A 20,445-nucleotide genomic window follows, 5' to 3' on the forward strand; every position below is an offset into this window, starting at 1 on the left:
TCGGGCCGAAAGGTTGTTTTTGTGACTGGAGGCCTGTGACTAGTGGTATGTCTCAGAGATTAGTGCTGGACCCTTTCCTGTTTGTGGTTTAGATTTTGATGTTAACATACAAGCCATGGTTAGTAATTTTGCAGATGACACGAAAGTGGGTAGTATTGTAAATTGCAACGATGGTTATCAAGGGTTACAGCAGGATCTTGATCAGTTACAGCATCTCTGTAAAGAAGGAATGGGTGACGTTTTGGGTCGAGACCATTCTGTATATGGTTGTATATTGTTGGTGATCAGATATGGGATGTATATTATGTGTTTAAGAAGGAACTGCAGATGCTGGAAAATCAAAGGTACACAAAAATGCTGGAGAAACTCAGCGGGTGCAGCAGCATCTATGGAGCGAAGGAGATAGGCAATGTTTCGGGCCTATGGGATGTATATGGTTGGTGATCAGATATTACCTACTGTTACACAATTGCTCAATGTGAAAAATTATCCCCTACCAAGGGCAAGCATAATGAAAACAACCTAGCACCTAGAGCACTCAGCAAAAAGAAGTTAGTTTTCAAACAACAGTACTGACTTCACCAGAGCAGGCGATATCAGGGACAAAGCCAAAGCTGGGGGAGGATTGACTCAGACCAGGCACTGCATTGTGTTGAAGTTACAGAGGCTGTGTCTGCAATGGGCAGTACAAACAGTTGATTGAGATTGCCCCACTCCAGGACACGTTCTCCCTTGCATGCTGGAGTGTGCCCATCATACAAACTGTGTCTCTATTGTGACTTCTTGTCACATTTCAGAAGCCTTTCTTTGTGAGTGGTGAGGAGCGGGTGGTGTGATTTTCAGACTGCACTGTGCCATGCACACCCACAAACTCTAACAATCCCTTATGATGCTCAGCTATCTGCACCATTGAAGTGGACAGTCTCCAAAAGCATCTTCTGCAGGTTAGGAATTCTCATCGGTTTGTCTTTGCATTGTATTAGCTGAAAAAAAAAATTCTTTAAAGGAATGTAACCGGAAAAAAATGCGAATATGATGAGTGACAACCTTTGGGCTACAATGGAGCATGTGATTGGTGTCGGAAGAGTTAATGATATCTCTTAATGTCTGGTTAACTGGGAAAGAAATTAATTCAAACATGTCTTGATGAAAAAGTAAGAACAATTTAATGGTTTCTGTTCAATGTAGCCTTTTATAGAATGTGATTGAGCTAACAAAAATGCCTTCGAGTCTGGGGTTGGCTGTTTAACATTGTAAATGTCAATTCACCATGCATATTTCTTACTACAAAGCCATTTTAAAAATGAATATATTGTGTGGAATTTTTATATATTTTTAAATATGAAAGGGGTTGCTCAGTTATTGTGGCCTTTCAGTTTATAATCAGTGGCTCTATAGGCGTGGAGAGGGCCATTTAACCTCTTGTGTGTCTGTTTTGGGACAAGTGTTCAATTTCTTCACATTGCTCCATCATTGCCTTGTTTATACACAGTGTGGGTTTGGCGTCTCTTGCACCATTTCAAAGGAGCAAGGATTCAACTGTAAGTACTATTTAGATTTGTTTGAGGCAGTGTTCTCTGTGACTTAATTGAAAGCATTTTTTGTAATGTAACGCTATAGTTAGTAATCTTGTTTACTGTGTGCAAGTTTAATTCTTGAACTGAAACTAAATCTAGCTTTACACTCCGGGATCAACCAATCATCAAAAGATTTTGTGTGAGTGCACAACAGCTGTAGTTTGCCTTGATGAGTTTAGTGGATGTTTTTAGTGAGCGGACCGAATCCCTTCATGAAGAAAGTGCCCGTTGAGACCTTTGGATGTCCAAAGAACTTTATAATTAATTGAATAGGTTTGCTTTTGATGTACAATCGCTGGTGAGAGAGGGAAACAAGTATTTGCTGAAGTTAACAAATGTATACACAATTGGGTTGCAAGAATGTAATAGCAATCAGAAAATTTGGTTTTGTTATTTCAGTTGAGGCTCCAAGAAAAATACAAACTGTTCTTCTTGTGTGATGTCAGGGATAATCTAAAAATTGGGGTAGGAATGATTCGGACCAGGAGGGTTGAAGAAGACCTCAGATAACGATATGATACGATAGAATAGAACTATTTATCCCAGGAGGGAAATTGATCTGCCAGCAGTCATAAAACACAAAATACATGAAACATTAAATTAAACGAGTGGAAAGGATTGGGGATGTGCAGAGATTGGGGAGGGGTGTCCGAAATAACCATTTCTGCAGTAATTGATCTCCTCCTGGGACACACTCAAATATAAGAATATATTACCCATATTTTCTTGATTAGGAAGGGTGTCAAAAGTTACAGGGAGAAGGCAGGAGAATGAGGTTGAGAGAGAAAAATAGATCAGCCACGATAGAATGATGGAGTAGATTCGATGGGCTGAATGGCCTAATTCTGCTCTTATGTCTTATGCTCATATCAAGGTGTGTAGAGTGCGCATCTGCACTCACAAGCTCTCGATTGCTAATGACACACAGCTAAGGTGGATGTAATACAAATGAGACAGTCAAAAGACCTGAACTCAGAACCCTGTTTTACCAGGAAAATATTCGGATATTTCAAACGGTATCAGCTCTCATTGGGCTGAGGTGAGTGGGTTTCAACTCAGGATTATTATTCAGCATGTTGGCAGCATGTTTGTGACTGGCACATTGGCATGGCTGGTAGAGCTGCTGCCTCACGGTGCCAGAGACCAGGTTCAATCCTGACCTTAAGTGCTGTCTGTGTGGAGTTTGCATGTACTCCCTGTGACTGCACGAATTTCATCCGGGTGGTCTCTGTAAAATGAAATGCCCCTAATACACAGGGAGTGGATGAGAAAATGAGATAACATAGAACGAGTGTGTACGGGAGGTCGATGGTCAATGTGGACTCGGTGGGCTGAAGGGCCTCTTCCCAAGCTGTATCTCTAAACCAAACTAAACTAATGGGTTCAGAAAAAAAGAGTTAATAATTAGACTGGGTGTTGCAGGGTCTGGTGAATGGAACAGTCTAGAGGAGTTATAACTTATTGTGTCTGGGTTTGAATTATCTCTGTGGATTGAGCATGATGAGGCCAAAATGGGTTTTGGCAGATGAGGGTATGAGAAGCGATTTTTAGACCAGGCTTCAGGGCTGTTTTTACTTTATTCTCCTGCAGAGTGAAATTGATCTGTCAGCTTTGTACAGCAAAAATCTTTTGTTCTCAGGTTCCTGGGTATTTTTTGAGAATTCTGGATAGGATTGTCAAGGCACTTGTCCCCATTCTTTTGCTGTCAAATTTGTAAAATGTGGTACTTGATCTGATTTGCTATTATTTACAATTTACATATCTGAGGTACTAAAATATCTGCTATCAACAACTCTCCAGTCAGTGGGAAGACAATACATGATTACAATCCATCCATTTGCAGTGTGCAGGGAGGAACATGAATAACATTTAGAGCAAGATAAAGCCAGTAAAGTCCGATCAAAGATAGTCCGAGGGTCACCAATGAGGTAGATAGTAGTGGAGGTCTGCTCTCGAGTTGTGAAAGGTTGGTTCAGTTGCCTGCTATCACCTGGGAAGAAACTGTCCCTGAATTTGGAGGTGTGCGTTTTCACAATTCCATATTTTTGGCCCGATGGGAGAGGGGAAAAGAGGGAGTGGCCAGGGTGAGACCCGTCCTTGATTATGCTGCTGGCCTTGCCGAGGCAGCGTGAGGTATAAATTGAGTCAAGTATTTTAATAAGAAAAGTGCAACTCTTACCATAGGAATGGAATTGGTGTGAATTTTCATCAATTTATAATCAATTTGCCAATAGGCAAGATATTATTGTTGGGATGGTATGATCAAAGTCCAGCTCTGGAAATTGAAAGCATGGAAGAAAAGATGATACAAGAGAATGCAGATGCTGTAATCTGAAATAAAAAAAACAAACTGCGGGAGGAACACACAGACCAGCGATCCCCGCACACTAACTCTATTCTACACACACACACACACTAGAGACAATTTACAATGATACCAAGCCAATTAACCTACAAACCTGTATGTCTTTGGAGTGTGGGAAGCAACCGTAGACCCTGGAGAAAACCCACGTGGTCACGGGGGGAACGTACAAACTCCATACAGACAGCACCCATGTTCAGGATCGAACCCGAGTCCCTGGCACTGTCAGGCAGCAACTCTACCGCTGCGACTCTACCATGCTGCCCTAGTAGTTCCAGCAGCTTGTTTCTTGCAAGGAGAGATTGTGACATCAACAAGTCAAAATTAGATCTTCAACTAGGAGAACAAAAAATTGCTTGGCAGGTCTGGAAAAAGCAGGCATATACAGAATGCCCTCACAGCTGAATGTCCTGCTATACATTGAGTGTGGTTATTTGGAACGAGATACTAAAATAATCGCCCTGTTTGAGTAGTTGCAAATACCGACGCTGGGAAGAAAATGTAACGTGAGAAAAGCACAAGGTAGTTTTATTTCATAAAATTCAAATCTCTTGTCAGGGACTGTTATCATTTCAGCCCTGCCATCCATATCTGTAATATTTGCACAGTGGCAAAGGAGAGGAATTAGAGTCCACCCAGTACAATAGGAGTTCAGTGCTCAGTTTGACAGATGTGGGGGCTTGTGCTACAGTCATTGCGAAACATGTCTTAAATCATCTCTTTGTTGACTGTGGTTCATTGTCCATTGTGCAGGTATCAATGTGTCTGATTGTGCCCAGCTGCTGTGTGTACATATCCTATTGAGGCTGAGATCGACACAATGAGCACGTCACACTACACCCTGGCACTTATAGCCTTGTGTCTCATCCAGGGTAAGTGTCCATCGACAACTAGCTGTATTCTTAAGAAATTATTGGATGCAATGCTAAGAAGGTGGTCATTGGAACCGTTATGTCTCTGCTGTTTCTTTGATTGGTGCACCTCTTATTTTCAGAGACTGATGATTCGGTTTGCATTGAATTGCATTTTGAAGCTTATTTTTGTTACCTTTTGGAATAAAAAAAATCAACTCAACATTCCCTCTGCTTCTTTGTCCAATTATGCTAAATTCTTGCTCTCCAATGACTGGTCAGCACACCAGCTGACAAGATTTACATTTTATTTGATGTGAAGGTTATGTGCCTGGAATTCATTTATCTAAAAGTGCATGAGGATGGAACATATTAGTTTTAAAATAGGAATTGGATATTCACTTGAAATTATATACACTTTATAATGCCAAAGCCTTCCATAACGATGCAGACTTCTGTTAAATCATGTCTTAACTTTCTAACTTAACTACTCTAAGAAGAAGAATCGTTGATTCTACCTTCTGGATAAAAAAAATCAATTTTTGCAAATATTTTCAACATCTGATGGTTTTCTGATGATTACAGAATGATGGGTGATGATTACAATCATCTCCTTCATCCATCTTTGTCCATCAGCTCACATGGATCCAATGTTAGGTGAGTGGTTCCTGGAAAATTGACAACCTGGGCCACAATCAGAATTCAAGCACTTTCCAATCCCATGGCACTACCATTGCAACACTATTTGTGTGGTGAAACAGGCTCAGACTGAGAGATCCCTATGTTCCTGATAACCACTTAGAGGAGCCTCAATGGAGTTTTTCTGTGCATCAGGTACATGAAAAGAGGACTGGAACAAACAATGCAATGTTGTTCCCTGCACGTAATAGCATGTGGACATGGCTCCAAAGAACAGGGCAGACTATACAATCAGTGTATAAAATCATAAGAGGAATAGACCGGGAGATGCACAAAGTCTCTTGACCAGAGTAGGCGAATCAAGGACAAGAGGACATAGGTTTAAGGTGAAAGGGAAAAGATTTAATAGGAATCTCAGTGGTACCTAATTCCACACAAAAGTTGGTGGGGGTATGGAACAAGCTGCCAGAGGAGGTACAGTAGTTAACGCATGGACTATCCCAACATTTAAGAAACAGTTAGACAAATACATGATTGAGACAGGTTTGGAGAGATATGAGCCAAATGCAGGCAGGTAGAATTAGTGTAGCTGGGTGATGTTGGCCAGTATGGGCAAGTTGGGCCAAAGGGCCTGCTTGCACACTGTATCACTCTGACTCTATGACTCTATGAGACTATTGAATGAAGGAGTGCTCCTGCCTAAAGAACTATAGCCTGAGATGAATCAATGACTTACAAAGTGCTGGAGAAATTCAGTATGTTTAAGAAGGAACTGCAGATGCTGGAAAATCGAAGGTAGACAAAAATGCTGGAGAAACTCAGTGGGTGAGGCAGCATCTAGGATGGGAGCGAAGGAAATAGGCGACATCTCGATGCACTGGTTTGGGGTGCAGGGGGGGGGAAGATGTGTACCCCAGTTAGCCGTGGGAGTCATTGGGTTTATAGTAGATGTCGGTCAGTAGTCTATCAATGGAGATAGTGAGATGGGCAGAAATGGTCCAGGTGTATTTGAGTGCCGGATGGACAGTGGGCTGAGGGTTTGAGCTGGGAAGGATTGGGACGTACCCGACAAGAGACAGGCATAGCTTGGGCCCATGCGTGTGCCCATAGCTATGCCTTGTATTTGGAGGAATGGGAAAGCAGTTGGGAGCTATCTGAAATTGGGAGAAGTCAAGATGTTGGGGGCCATACCTCTGCCCAATGTAAACTGCCCATGCGAAATATGAGGTGCTGCTCCTCCAATTTACAGTGGGTCTCACTCTGGCCATGGAAGAGGCCCAGGGTCCCAACTCAAAATGATGACAAAAAGGGTCTCCTGCGCTGCAAGTGCTGTAAGGGAACAACTCTACCGATATCGCAGATCAGGATCTTCTATTAACAATGGCCAGTGGGTGGAGAGCAATAGATCATTCTAAACCTGTCTCAACTCTTTTCAATATTTAAGGCTAAAACTCATTAAAGAGTCAAGAGAGTCAAAGTTTGTGGAGTCAAGTGTGTTTTTTGTCATATGTCCCAGATAGAACAATGAAATTCTTACTTGCAGCAGCACAACAGAATATGTAAACATAGTGCACTGTAAACAGTGTAACAAATGAGAAAAAATGGTCAGTGTGTGTACATATACACATACTCACATATACATAATATATACATATATATATATATATATTTAAATATACATAAATCACATATATATATATATATATAATTCATAAATTATATAAATATATATATATATACACACATAAACAACAAACAGTGCATTAAAAACAATAATAGTGGGAGTGGTGGCGCCTAACGGCAGCGGCTCGACTACAGTCGTCTGTCTTTTTTTATTTTTGTCTTGTTAAATGTATGTCAGTTTTTATTATATATTTTTTTAGCTGTGTATATGTGGGGGGCTGTAGGGGAAACCGTTAATTTCTCCCTGTGCGGGGACCCGACTATTCCCTATCGGGTCTCGGATGTCGTTGGGCCTAACATCGTGGAGTCGGCGGTGACCTCCGGCCGGGACTAACCTGAGGGCTCCAGTTGCAGAGCCTGCGGAACTGAGATCGCGGAGCTGGCCAACCGGAGAGGGAAGAGCTGTGGTGTGGCGCGCGGCTGCGACCCAACTTTTGGAGTTCGGAGGCACCGGCCGCAGACCCGGTGGACGGGAACATCGGGAGCTCCAGGTCCCTGGTGGGAGACCGCTTTTCCGAGCTCAGCAACAGCGACTTCTCCCGCTGGAATCGTGGGTTTAAGGACATGGAGCCGGGGCCTAACATCGCCCCGCGTGGCTTAAACGGCCTCAGGACTTAGCATCGCCCACCGGGGGCTTTAACATCGGAGCCCCAGTTCGCCTCGACACTGCAGTTGGACTGCTGGACCGCGGGAGAAGGAACAAAGGGAAGAGATAAAGACTTTGCCTTCCATCACAGTGAAGAGATGTTGGAGACTCACTGTGATGGATGTTTATGTAAACTGTGTTAAGTGTGGGTCTTGGATTGTTTTGTAATGTAAAAAACTGTAGAAATTATAATTTCGTTCAAACCTAGGTTTGAATGACAATAAATGGCATTCTATTCTATTCTATTCTGATAGTCTATTTTCGTTCAGAGCTTATTTGAGGTTGTAATGTTTAATAGCCGAATGGCTGCAGGGAAGAAGCTACAAGATACAAGATATTTTATTATGTCATTTGAACCTAATTTCAAACGAGATTACGTTTCTGCAGTCATACAAACCAGAAAAAAAACGACGCAATTAACACATTTTACATAAGCATCCATCACAGTGAATCTCCAAACACCTCCTCACTGTGATGGAAGGCAAAGTCTTGTCTCTCCCCTGTTCCTTATTCTTCTCCCGATTTTGGAGCCCCTAGCGGGCGACACACGTCCCGCGCCGGGCGATGTAAGGCCCCGCTCCGGGTCGCCCTCAGCCCCGCAACTCGGGCGGGAGAAGTTACCATGGCGGGAGCTCCGAAAAGTAGTCTCCCACCAGGAACCCGCGAGCTCCCGATGTCACCGTCCACCAGACCTGCGGCTGGAGGCTCCGAGCTCCGATGTCGGGTCGCAGCCGCGCGCCGCCACAGCTCTCCACGCTCCGAAGCCAGCCAGCTCCACGAGGGCGAATCAGCAGGGTCCACAACTGGAGCCCCCAGGTCGTTCAGGTTGGAGGCCGCTCCACAGTGCTAGGCCCCAACAACAATGGAGACCCGACAGAGAAAAGTTTGGGTCCCCCGTACAGGGAAGAGATCTAAAGGTTTCCCCCACCGCCCCCCACATATACACAGTTGAAAACAATATATAACCCTCTACAAACTATACACTCAACAGGACAATTTTTTTTTTAAAAGACAGGCGGTCTGCAGAGGCCGCTGCAATGTCAGTCGTGCCGCCTAGCTGTTCCTGAACTTGAACGTTACAGTTTTCAGACTCCTGTACCTTCTTCCAGATGACAACGGTGAAATGAATGTGTGGCCAGGATGGTGTGGGTCTCTGATGATGCTGCCTGCCTTTTTGAGGCAGCGACTCCAGTAAATGACTTCGATGGTGGGGATTCTGGAAGCCTTTGCATGGGTCCTTCAAATAGAATATTGCACATTGCAGAATGCCTGGAATCAATATGAAATAACCTACCTGTGTTCATCTCCCCAGGGTCAATCTGCCAGTGGTCTGTTTGGGTCGATCGTTCCATTTCCGTTTGGGAAGGGGAGACCGTGGTATTAAACTGTTCCTTTCAATACCCGGATCCGGTCCGAGATCCATCTACGGTAACTGCCCGGTGGCTGAAGAACTCGCCCTTTCCTAGCAGCCAGGCTGCTGAAATATACAACAACAAAAACCTGGAGAGAGTGTCATCTGAAGTGCAGCTGATCGGGGACCTGAATGAGAGAAACTGTTCACTCCAGATAGAGAACATCCACAAGGCAGACACCGGGACTTACTACTTCAGATTCGAACTGGGGCAGGGAAACAACTGGTCAGGAGAAGATGGGATCAGTGTCTATGTATATGGTAAGCTGGAATTCTTATGCAATCCTGGAGTTAAGGGACACAAGAGCAGGCCTTTCGATCCACCAAGTCCATGGTGACCATCGGGAACACACCTAAACTAATCCCTTTTATCTGCACTTGGTGCATGGCTTTCTCTGTCTTAATCATTCCAGTGCTCATTTAAGATATTTCCTAAATGTTGCAGTGTTATCTGCCCCCTTCACTCCCTCAGCCAGCATATTCCAACATGCTTTGGGTAAACAGTATTCTCCCTCCGATCCCCTCACAACTTCTTACTCCTTACCTTAAACCTACACTCTCTAGTCATAGACATATCTGCTTCTGGAAAAATGCTTCCTGCTGTCTACATTTTCAATGCTTCTTATAATTTTTTTACACCTCTGCACCACATCCCGCACATCCACCTCCCATCCCCACCCCATCCATCACCATCCCTCAGCCTCCTCGGCTGATGAAAAAGCAAACATCAGCCTGTTTTGGGTTTCCTCTTGGCTGAACCACTCCATCCCAGGCCACGTTTTGAGGAATGTTCTTTGCACCCTTTGCCATTATTCTTGCAGAAAGTATTTGAAGACACAACTGTGAGGAGCAGCATGTTTGCGTTGGGCTCTGTAGGTGAAATTTCACTTCCAAAAGGAATCCAACGTGCACTCCCTCTCATCATTGATATAATACAGATTGAATGCCTTATTGCTGAGGAGACTGGTACAGTCAGAGTGAAATCCTACCATGCGGATTGTGCTATCAGTCGGCTCACTTCCAGCTGATATTTCCCCCCAACCACATAGTGATGCATATGCACTGTTATGCAGGGCATTCTCCTTATTTCAGAGTTATTTAAAGTGATCATCTGTGAAGTTTAGTTTAGTTTAGTCAAGTTTTGTCTAGTTTAGTTTAGTTTTGTTTGCTTTTGGTTTATTTAGTTTAGTTTAGTTTAGTTTAGTTTAGTTTAATTTTGTTTCATTTCGATTAGAGATACATAGAAACAGACCATTCAGCCCACCAGGTCAACGCTGACCAGCGATTACTGTACGCTAGAACCGTCCTACACATCGGAGACAATTTACAATTTTACCAAAGCCAATTAACCTATAAACGTGCACGTCTTTGGAACGTGCGAGGAAACCGTAGCACCCAGAGGATACCCCTCGCGGTTACGGAGACTTCGTACAAACTCTTTAAAGTTTAGCAAGTGATCACCATGGAGATGCTGAACAACCTCTTTAAGAGATAGGAAAAGTCTGAAGAAGGGTCTCAACCCGAAACGTCACTCATTCCTTCTCTCCAGAAATGCTGCCTGTTCCATTGACGTGTCTGGTACCAGGAGGTACTTGGTAGAAATTGGAGGACGTGTTAGAAGTGTGCACATAAACCATATGATCCCAGCAAGGGATGAACCGGTACAAGAGCAAAGCACAGACACAGAAGTAGATCTGTCAGACTTTGGTATTATTCCAAGTTCAGATGTAAAATCAGAATCTCCAAAAATAAAGTAGAGACAGAGGTAAATGATCCTGAACTTGACTCTCCTTTAGAACCACAACCTGACACTCACCCTAAACCACTCAGGAGATCAGAATTAAATTTATAAAATTATTCTTGTTTGTCTAATTTACAAGTTATTTTACTTTTTAAGTGGAGTGCAGTGCAGTATCTATAATAGTAACTATAACTTTAAAAACAGTACTATAATGGCATGATTTGTATCATGTGATCTTTTCTATATGTTATCACTCGTGAATATGTGTGAGTATACGCAGTGTACTTTGCAAAATAAAGATGACCCACACTGGCAACAATGTGTACTGAAAACCTGTGCTTGTTTCTATCTACATGCTGAAGCCGTAATATCTTACAAGTCTGATAACGGTGGTGAAGAAGCTGTTCTTATGAGTAGGAAGGAACTGCAGATGCTGGTTTAAACCAAAGACAGATATAAAAAGCTGGAGTAACTCAGCGGGACAGGCAACACCTCTAGAGAGAAGGAAAGAGTGATGTTTCAAGTTGAGTCTGAAGAAAGGTCTCGACCCAAAACGCCATTCCTTCTCTCCAGAGATGCTGCCGGTCCCGCTGAGTTACTCCTTTTTGTGTCCAAGCTGTCCGGAAGTCCACGATTTCTAACTCCTGTATCTTCACCGGTTGGTGGGTAGAAGAGCGATGAGGGAAAGACCAGGATGGCAGACATCCTTGAGGATACCTCCAACCTTCGTGACTCAACACATGTGAAGATGGTATAGATGGAAGGCAGTGACAAGCCCATGGACTGGGCTGTGTTCACTGCACTCTGCAAGTTCAGGAAGTCAAGAGCAGAGCATCTGCCAAACCAGGCTGAGATGCATCCTGTCAGTGTATGTGTAGAAGTTTGTCGTGCATTAGGCTTACCAATGCAGCAACCCCTCAATACTGCCCTGTGGCACCACATTTTGTGCTGAAGTTTCTGAAGTAGAAATTATGATTCCTACCACCTTCAACACAGACATTTGGGTGTGGGCTGCTATTGCTGGAGGTTTAAACTGTCATCTTAGGCATCCAATGATTGGATACATGCCCAGATTTTCTAGTGTGGGTGGAGTCCACTTCAGAATGGTTAACAGCTGGGAGTGTACTCTTCCCACTCCATTTTCTTTCCTCAGCTTATTAGCACTGGAGTAGATTTCAGCTACAAGAGGATATAGAAAGTACAGCAGTTAAGGGTGTAGGATTTTCTATGAGAGTAAAAATTAAAAAGAGGGAAAAAGTTAAAGGATATAGCACCATAGAGTGCAAATAAATTCTACTGCCCTTATAAAAGTATTCAACAATCTTCTTAACAAAGTAATTGGCAGGAATAGAGGGAGAGGAATCCACAATGGCGCAGCGGTAGAGTTGCTGCCTTACAACCAGAGTCCCGGGTTCTAGCCTGGCTATGGATGCTTGTCTGTCTGGAGTTTGTATGTTCTCCCTGTGACCTGCGTGGGGTTTTCTCCAAGAACTTCAGTTTCCCCCCACACCCCAATAACATGCAGGTTTGTAGGTTGATTGGCTTGGTATTAATGTAAAAAATGTCCCTCGTGTAGGATAATGTTAATGTGCGGTTCGGTGCGGACTCAGTGGGCCGAAAGGCCTGTTTCCACGCTGTATCTCTAAACTAAACTAAACTAAACTAAAACACAGACATAGACCTGAACTTGTATCAAATCGGGGAACATGCATTTGGTCCTTATTTAGTAGAGATGGGTGCAATATGAGGTGGCATATGTGTAAGAAGGAACTGCAGGTGCTGGTTTAGACACAAAATGCTGAAGTAACTCAGCGGAACAGGCAGCATCTCTGGAGAGAAGGAATGGATGATGGGTCGAGACCCTTCTTCAGACTGGTGGCATATGGCAGGTGTGAAGATGTCTTCATCAGACCACGATATCTCTTCCCAGCTCAGCAATGAAATATACATATAAGGAGATTGAGAATGGTTTGTGTGCAGCCAACTAGCACATTGTTTTGACGTGCAGGTTTCCTAACACATGAAGCAGCTTAGGGTACCTTGCACAAGTTGACAATCTTCATCTATCTCAGGGCTGGCTACCATGCTCTACAAATAGCTCACCACAGTCAGATCATGCCTGCCCAGTAATACAAGTACATAGAACATAGAATAGTCACCTATTCCTTTTCTACAGAGATGCTGCCTGACCCGTTGAGTTACTTCAGCATTTTATGCCTATATTCGTCAATGAACTGTACGCCAATTGTCACAGCAATCACATCAACACCATTTCCTCCCTTCCTTTCATTCAACCGATTCTTTCTCACATGCCCGTTAACACTCTGCCTATTCTCCCTCCAACCACCTTCTCGAAGGGTAGACACAAAATGCTGGAGTAGCTCAGCGGGACCGGCAACATGTGTGGAGAGAAGGAATGGTTCAGAAGAAGGGTCTTGACGCAAAACGTCACTCATTCCTTTTCTCCAGAGATGCTGAGTTATCCAGCATTTTCTTTTCTATCTTCGGTGTAAACCAGCATCTGTAATTCCTTCCTACACATTTTCTCGAAGGGTAATTTGCAGTGACCAATTAACCACAGGACCAGCACATCTTAAGGAGTTGGGAGGAAGCGGTGCCCAGAGGAAACCCATGCAGACCACAGGACAAATGACCACAGTGCCATCCTCCACACAAATGGCACTCAAATTCAGAACTAAACGGTCAGGCAGCTGCACTAACTGCAACCCACTCTGCCACTCCTGCCCAACTCGCTCATTAGAGTAACCACTATCCAACACTTCCATTGTCATTCCTTGTACTCAGTGTCAGTCACTATGGGTGATATTTTTTACTGCCATCAGTAGTGACCAGCTAGCTCTTTAAATGGGCAATAGGAGGTAGTCACAGGCACTAGGGTTTCAGGAGTAGGGTCAGAGATTACCAATAACTTGGAGATACCTGCTGACATACCTGACTTGATACCAAAGGACTGCCCTACCTGATCTACTATAGAGGCATCTATTGAATACTCATCCGGGGCAATAAATCGCATCGTACTACCTGTCCTTTGATCTCTGACTTAAAGGCTCTGTAACAATTCCATTCAATAAGCTTGTTTGTTCTCTCTAACCTCTAACCGTTGTTCTATCTAACCTCTACAGCTCGCCCAACAAAACCATACATATCCGTCCCCACGGAAGTCATTGAAAGTGATGAAATTGTAACTTTGACCTGTTCCACCGGCAACATTGATCAAAGAGGAAAGGCTAGCCTGAGCTGGGAAGGTGTCGAAGACCTGACGGACTGGACCCCCAAGAGTGAGGAACAATGGGCTGGTTACTCCTGGTCACTTAAGAGCAACCTGGCCTTCATCCCATCCCACCAGCACCACAACCAGCTCATCAAATGCACGGTCAACTACACGCCATATCCATACTCCGATGAAACCTACATCACGCTGCAAATAAGATGTAAGTTCAAATGGTTTTCAGATGATTCACAGTTATGGCAAGTCTTGGGATGCATTGGTGGTGTGGGTTAGAAGTCTTCAATCAGGATTGTGTTTATTTGTTGTGTTGATGAATTAATATGCCTGCAAAGCTGCAGCAAGTAGAAAATAGGTGCAGGCGTAGGCCATTCGGCCCTTCCAGCCAGCACCGCCATTCAATATGATCAAGGCTGATCATCCAAAATCAGTACCCTGTTCTTGCTTTTCCCCCATATCCCTTGATTCCGTTAGCCCTAAGAGCTAAATCTAATTCTCTCTTAAAAACTTCCAGTGAATTGGTCTCCACTGCCTTCTGTGGCAGAGAATTACACGCCCTACAAAACCAGTAAGAATTGCACTAAACAATTAAACACTCTTGACTCTTCATTGCTAATGATTTGAGTAAGCAGAGGAAACTCAATAAAAGACTTTGCTGGCTTTACCATGCATTAAATGTTATTCCCTTACCATGTATCTATACACTGTAAATGGCTTGAATGTAACCATGTATTGTCTTTCTACTGACTGGATAGCATGCAACAAAAGCTTTTCACTGCACCTCAGTACATGTGATAATAAACTACACTGAAATTGAACTGAAAGGGATTGATCATGTAAATCTATGACTGATATTTGCAGAAAAAGGACCTCTGGAGGGATTTTCATTTTCTATTCTCAGATTGGAAAGGAATCGCGAGTGTGGGATGATAGGGGTGTTTGTAATGGTTGGAAACCATAGGGAAGAATAAAAAATGGAATCAGAAAAGAAACTGGACTAAAAGCAGACAGTAGTCAATTGAGAATAGATGCCAAGGAAGGCAGGAGGAAGAGAACAAGAAGATAGCTGTGTTGGAAGGACCAGCAGATGCTCGTTTACATTGAAGATAAACACAAAATGCTGGAGTAACTCAACAGGCCAGGCAGCATCTCTGGGTAGAAGGAACGGGTGACATTTTGGCCGAGATCCTTCTTCAGACACTGATAAAAGGAATGGGTGACTTTTCAGGTTGAGTCTGAAGACGTTTCTTGATCCGAAACATCACCCATTCCTTGTATCTACAGTCTGAAGAACGTCTGGACCTGAAACGTCACCCATTCCTTCTATCCAGAGGTGATGCCTGTCCCGCTAAGGTGATACCTCTGATGAATGAAGGAAACAAGGCAGTCGATCTTCTTGTTATTCATTGTGCTAAAGGAAGTAAGCGAGGAGAGGGGTACAGTGTTGGATTAACAAGATTTGATGGCACTTCTATCAGGACATGGCCATTCTCAATGCTTTTGGTCCAGAATTTATCAATGGGTTAGAAAATTGCCAATGTAACTCCATTATTTAAGAAGTGTAGGAGATTGTGTAAATTCAGCTATTTTAACAATGTAAAGGGTTAAAACTGACACATAATTTAAAACATTGAAACAACTCAAATACATACCTTTTTTTCCACCGGCTTGGTCACTCCATTCAAATGATTAAGATCACTATCTGTGCCCACCCCAGTATGAAGCTGTAAGGGCAAGATACGATCCATCTGGTCCCATTCTTCCTCAGCACTAGTGATGCAAATGGCGACGGAGGGCAATTGCTACAGATTCACTGGGTTGTTGGCAAACTAAAAATGTTTAAATACAAAGATAAACCACAAGACTAGGCAGGTGATCCTTTGTTCCTGGAAGATTAAGAGGCTATCTAATTGTGTTTAAGTTATTAAAGGAATAGATAGGTTAGACGTTGAAAGGTCCTAACTAGCGGGAATTGAGTCAAAAGCTTTAGAGCTGGGTGATGTATGTGCAGTGATTTTTCTCTTTAAAAACAGAAAGTGTTCTATGAATAAATATGAAGCAGAATATCTTGATCTGGTGTCTCTTAAATATATATATAGTTGTAGAGTCACTACAGCCTACCTATTGGCTCTATGAATATACATAATGTGGTGTGCCTTGTCACTGTAGATTGAGTGAAATAGCATCATTTGTCCCTACAGAATGAGTGTTGTATTCAGACTACAAGTTGCCTTTCCTGCATCTTCTGGCAGGTTGTTGTGATACAGTTTGCATCAATTTGCTTTGTGTGTGTGACTACATGTGGCAGCTTTGGGTTTATTCAGGTGATTTTTTTTTTAGTTTCAACATACTTTGGTATATTTTGTGCCTACAGCTGTTGTGTTGAATATTACCCGGTGGTAGTCTCTTGGCCATTTATTAATGTTCAATATCAATTTGAAGTTGGATCTCTGTGGTGTTGTTTGGGTTAAACATATTGTAATATTCCCTGAGCCTTTCAGGTGTGTTGTGTGAGGATATATTGCCATTTCCATTGTTTCTACACTGGACATTATGTTGTACGTAAAATTGCAATGATATATTTTGAACCTGTGGGTAATTGACTCAGAATTCAGTGATATAGCAATGCCTTTACCAGTGCAACACATATAAAAGTTGTTCTTACACAGAGTTAAGTACTCCGGTATCTGAGCAGATTTGCAACATTTCCAGAATGGCCAAAAAATTAACAGGGCACTTGGGTAACAAAAATAGGAAAACATAGATTTCCCGATGTTGAGGGAGTGCAGAACCAGGGGGCCACAGTTTAAGAATAAGGGGTAGGCCATTTAGAATGGTGATTAGGAAAAACGTTTTCACCCAGAGAGTTGTGAATTCTCTGCCTCAGAGGTCAGTGGAGGCCAATTCTCTGGATGCTTTCAAGAGAGAGTTGGTTAGAGCTCTTAAATATAGCGGAGTCAAGGGTTATGGGGAGGAGGCAGGAACGGAGTACTGATTGTGGATGGTCAGCCATGATCACAATGAATGGCAGTGCGGGCTCGATGGGCCGAATGGCCTACTCCTGCACATATTGTCTATTATCTATTGTCTAAGTTGAGAGGAAGGAGCTTTAAATGGGATCTGAGGAGTACATTTTTTTACAGGGAACGGCTGATATCTAGAATGTGATGCTAGAGGAGATGGTGGAATCAGATACAGTCAGTATGTTTAGGAGGCATTTAGATGCAAAGTTCAAAAGGCATGGGACAGAAAGATGCAGACTTATTGTAGGTCTGCAAATGGAATTAATGTTGATGGCTGGAAAGGTTGGCATGGACATAGTGGGCCGCAGCATTAGTTTATCTGCTATACAACTCTGATTGTCATGATTCAGATAGTGACCAATTTTGCAATAGGATACATATAAAGCAATATATTTTTCTAAAGCAATGCTCAATTAAAAGTGCTACTGGGAGAAATAAGATCACATTGACCCAATGCCAGTCACCCAGAGCCAACTAAATTTTAATTTTAACTGAGTATTACAGATCAACATAAGTAATAGAAAGGATTAACATAAATCGAGCACGGGGCAATTCCTTTAGTCTGTATTTTACAGGGTATAGCAACATGTAGTGTAATGAGAACTATATTCTGCACTCAGTGCCTTTACCTATTATACTTGAGTTTCACGGTTGTATTTATGTATATTACTATCAGATTTGATTGTATGGCAATGATAGTTACATTTTTCACGGTACCTTGGTAGACGTTACAATAATAAACCTAAACCTATCATAGCTGTGTTCCATGTATGCACCTTCAGTGTTTTGTGTGTGTGTTTTTGTATAACTTCTTTGACCCTGAAATGGGTGTATTATGCATGCACGCGCTGCGCTTGTGCATGTTGGTGGTGTATTTAACTCATGCACACTTGTAAACACAGAAAACATATTTAATTAAAATCCACAGCATTACAGCCAGCCCCTGGCGGGCTTTATATAAACTCAAACAGCTTCTATTGGTATTGCCTTAATGGAAACAACGTGCTTGCCTGATGCTTACAAGTGTTGTGCTTTAAACATGCATGCAGAATTTCACTCCAGCCTACAGCTAGTTATATGTTATAAGCCATATTTGCAGACAGTTTGTAGTTTAGAACCATATGTCAGTATTTCTGGAGTCCACAAATGATGTACAGAAAATGGTGCCCAGAGGGAGAGCAGAGATATGGTATACAATTAACCATCGTCTTATTGAATGCTGGAGCAAGCCAGAAGGGGTAAATTACATACTCCTGCTACTTTTGATGTTTGGACTGTTTGCTGAGTATCAGTGTTCATAGTATGTCCGCACCTGAATATTCTGTAGAGTCGGAAGAAGGGTCTCGACCCAAAACATCACCCATCCCTTCTCTCCAGAGATGCTGCCTGTCCCGCTGAGTTACTCCAGCATTTTGTGTCTAGCCTGAATATTCCCTGATGTCTATTAGATCAGATCAGATTCAGATTCAATTTTAATTGTCATTGTCAGTGTACAGTACAGAGACAACGAAATGCATTTAGCATCTCCCTGGAAGAGCGACATAGCAAATGATTTGAATAAATAATAATAAGTGTCCGGGGGTGGGGGGGGTGGTGATTGGCAGTCATCGAGGTACTTTGGCAGTCACCGAGGTACGTTAGTACTCGGGAGCTTACAAGGAGACAGAATCAATCATTAAATAAGTGAGAGACTAATAGTGCATATTTCTCAGGTATTACATTTCCCATATAAAGTAATTCTGAACAGCAAAATAAAAACTGCTGGAAGAACTCGTTGGGTCAAGCAGCATCTGTGGAGGCAAAGGTTGAATGGGGAACCTGCCCTGGTGCAGGGTCTCAATCTGAACCCTGGCCTCCACAGATGCTGCTTGATTTGAGGAGTTCACCCAGAGTTTGTTATTTGCTCCAGATTCCAGCATCAGTGGTCTCGTATAGTTCCAAAATAACATTCAGACTTACTGATAAGGAAACCAATTGCTGATGTAATATAGATATGAAATTATTGCTTTGGTTATGTTAAACGAAAGTCAAAGCAGATATGAAACTGAGGATCTTTTAAAAATATATTGCAACACTTGGGATAAAAAAGGGAAATGTCTATTGACAAGCTGCCAAAGCTAAAAGAGGATCAGACACCATGTCCAAATGAAAGGCTGCAGTGAAAATAGCTGAGTCCCATGAGTAGAGGGGAAGACTAATGATTGTCCATACTTGGAAAGGGTGATGGAATGGAGGAACCTGCAAGCCAGGCACTTTAAAGAGCAGCACCTAAACTGAACAAAGTTATATATGCGTATCAAGAGGCAGAATGTTGAATTAAAAATAGGCAGTGTACGTTCCTGAAGATTACATCATGTTTGGCTATCATGATAAAATTCTTTGAAGAGGCAACAGAAAGATAAGGCAAGCTTCATGTTGTAGGGGTCATATATTTATATTTGAAAGCATTGACCAGCAGCTTGATGTTGTAGAACAGTTTTAGTACAGGAACATATTTTACAGTAGGAACTGAACCAAAGGATGGAATATTAGAACAGTTGACCAAGAGGACCATTTCTGGACTGTTTTGGAGAACAGAAACTCTACTGAAAGGAGTGAATTTCTAAGGTCGCTTGTCATCATGTTCATGACTTTTGAATTTTGGAGGCAGGCTTGGAATTTGGAGGAATGAGAGTGTTGAGTTGATAATGGCAGTTTGCAAAGACATATGGGTCGTTTTTTAGGGAGAGGGGTAATGTTGACACATTCAAAGATGAGGATTGTATCTCAAGAGAGAATCTTTCACAATTTCAACTCACTTGAAGTCAGTCAGGGAAAGGTGAAACACACTTATGAGAGCAGAAAGTTTATTCATGGACAAGCTATGCTACATAGACCATAGAAAGGAGTAGGAGACAATTGAGACGGAAGCAACCATGATCAGAGGGCCATTGATGCTTCAATAGGTGGACCAAGGTAAGCTAGGTAAACAATATTTGTTATAAGTCTGAAAAACCTATGTGGAGTTTATAAATATGTAAGCCTGCATATTCTGTCAGTGCCAAATATTGTTTTGTGCGGAGTATAGACATGAAGTGATATTTCCAATATTACCAAGTGATGAGTATATATACATAGTATGTAATGATAATATAGCTTGTCACCTCTAAGTGGCATGGTGTGTAGATATATGCATGTGTTTGCCTTTCAATTGCAGGTAATATCTGCCATATGTATATACATGTATAGTATGTATACATATATTACTAAAAGTCTGATCTTGACC

At 42.5% G+C, this 20,445-nt stretch overlaps 1 protein-coding gene across 6 annotated transcripts in view; it reads left to right on the plus strand.

Moving 5' to 3' along the window:
• Nucleotides 1–711: 711 nt before the first annotated feature.
• LOC129701444 (myelin-associated glycoprotein-like) overlaps nt 712–20,445 on the plus strand; it is a 48,711-nt gene continuing 28,977 nt past the window's right edge. The window contains exons 1-5 of one of the 6 annotated variants that reach the window (XM_055642626.1): nt 712–944; nt 1,493–1,541; nt 4,693–4,811; nt 9,071–9,430; nt 14,054–14,362. In XM_055642626.1, the coding sequence (XP_055498601.1) occupies nt 4,760–4,811; nt 9,071–9,430; nt 14,054–14,362 (721 nt within the window). In that variant the 5' untranslated portion in view covers nt 712–944; nt 1,493–1,541; nt 4,693–4,759. The other 5 variants (XM_055642627.1, XM_055642621.1, XM_055642622.1 and 2 more) reach the window with 5 other exon arrangements.

The sequence above is a fragment of the Leucoraja erinacea genome, chromosome 11 (genome assembly GCF_028641065.1).
Source record: "Leucoraja erinacea ecotype New England chromosome 11, Leri_hhj_1, whole genome shotgun sequence".
Classification (NCBI taxonomy): domain Eukaryota; kingdom Metazoa; phylum Chordata; class Chondrichthyes; order Rajiformes; family Rajidae; genus Leucoraja; species Leucoraja erinaceus.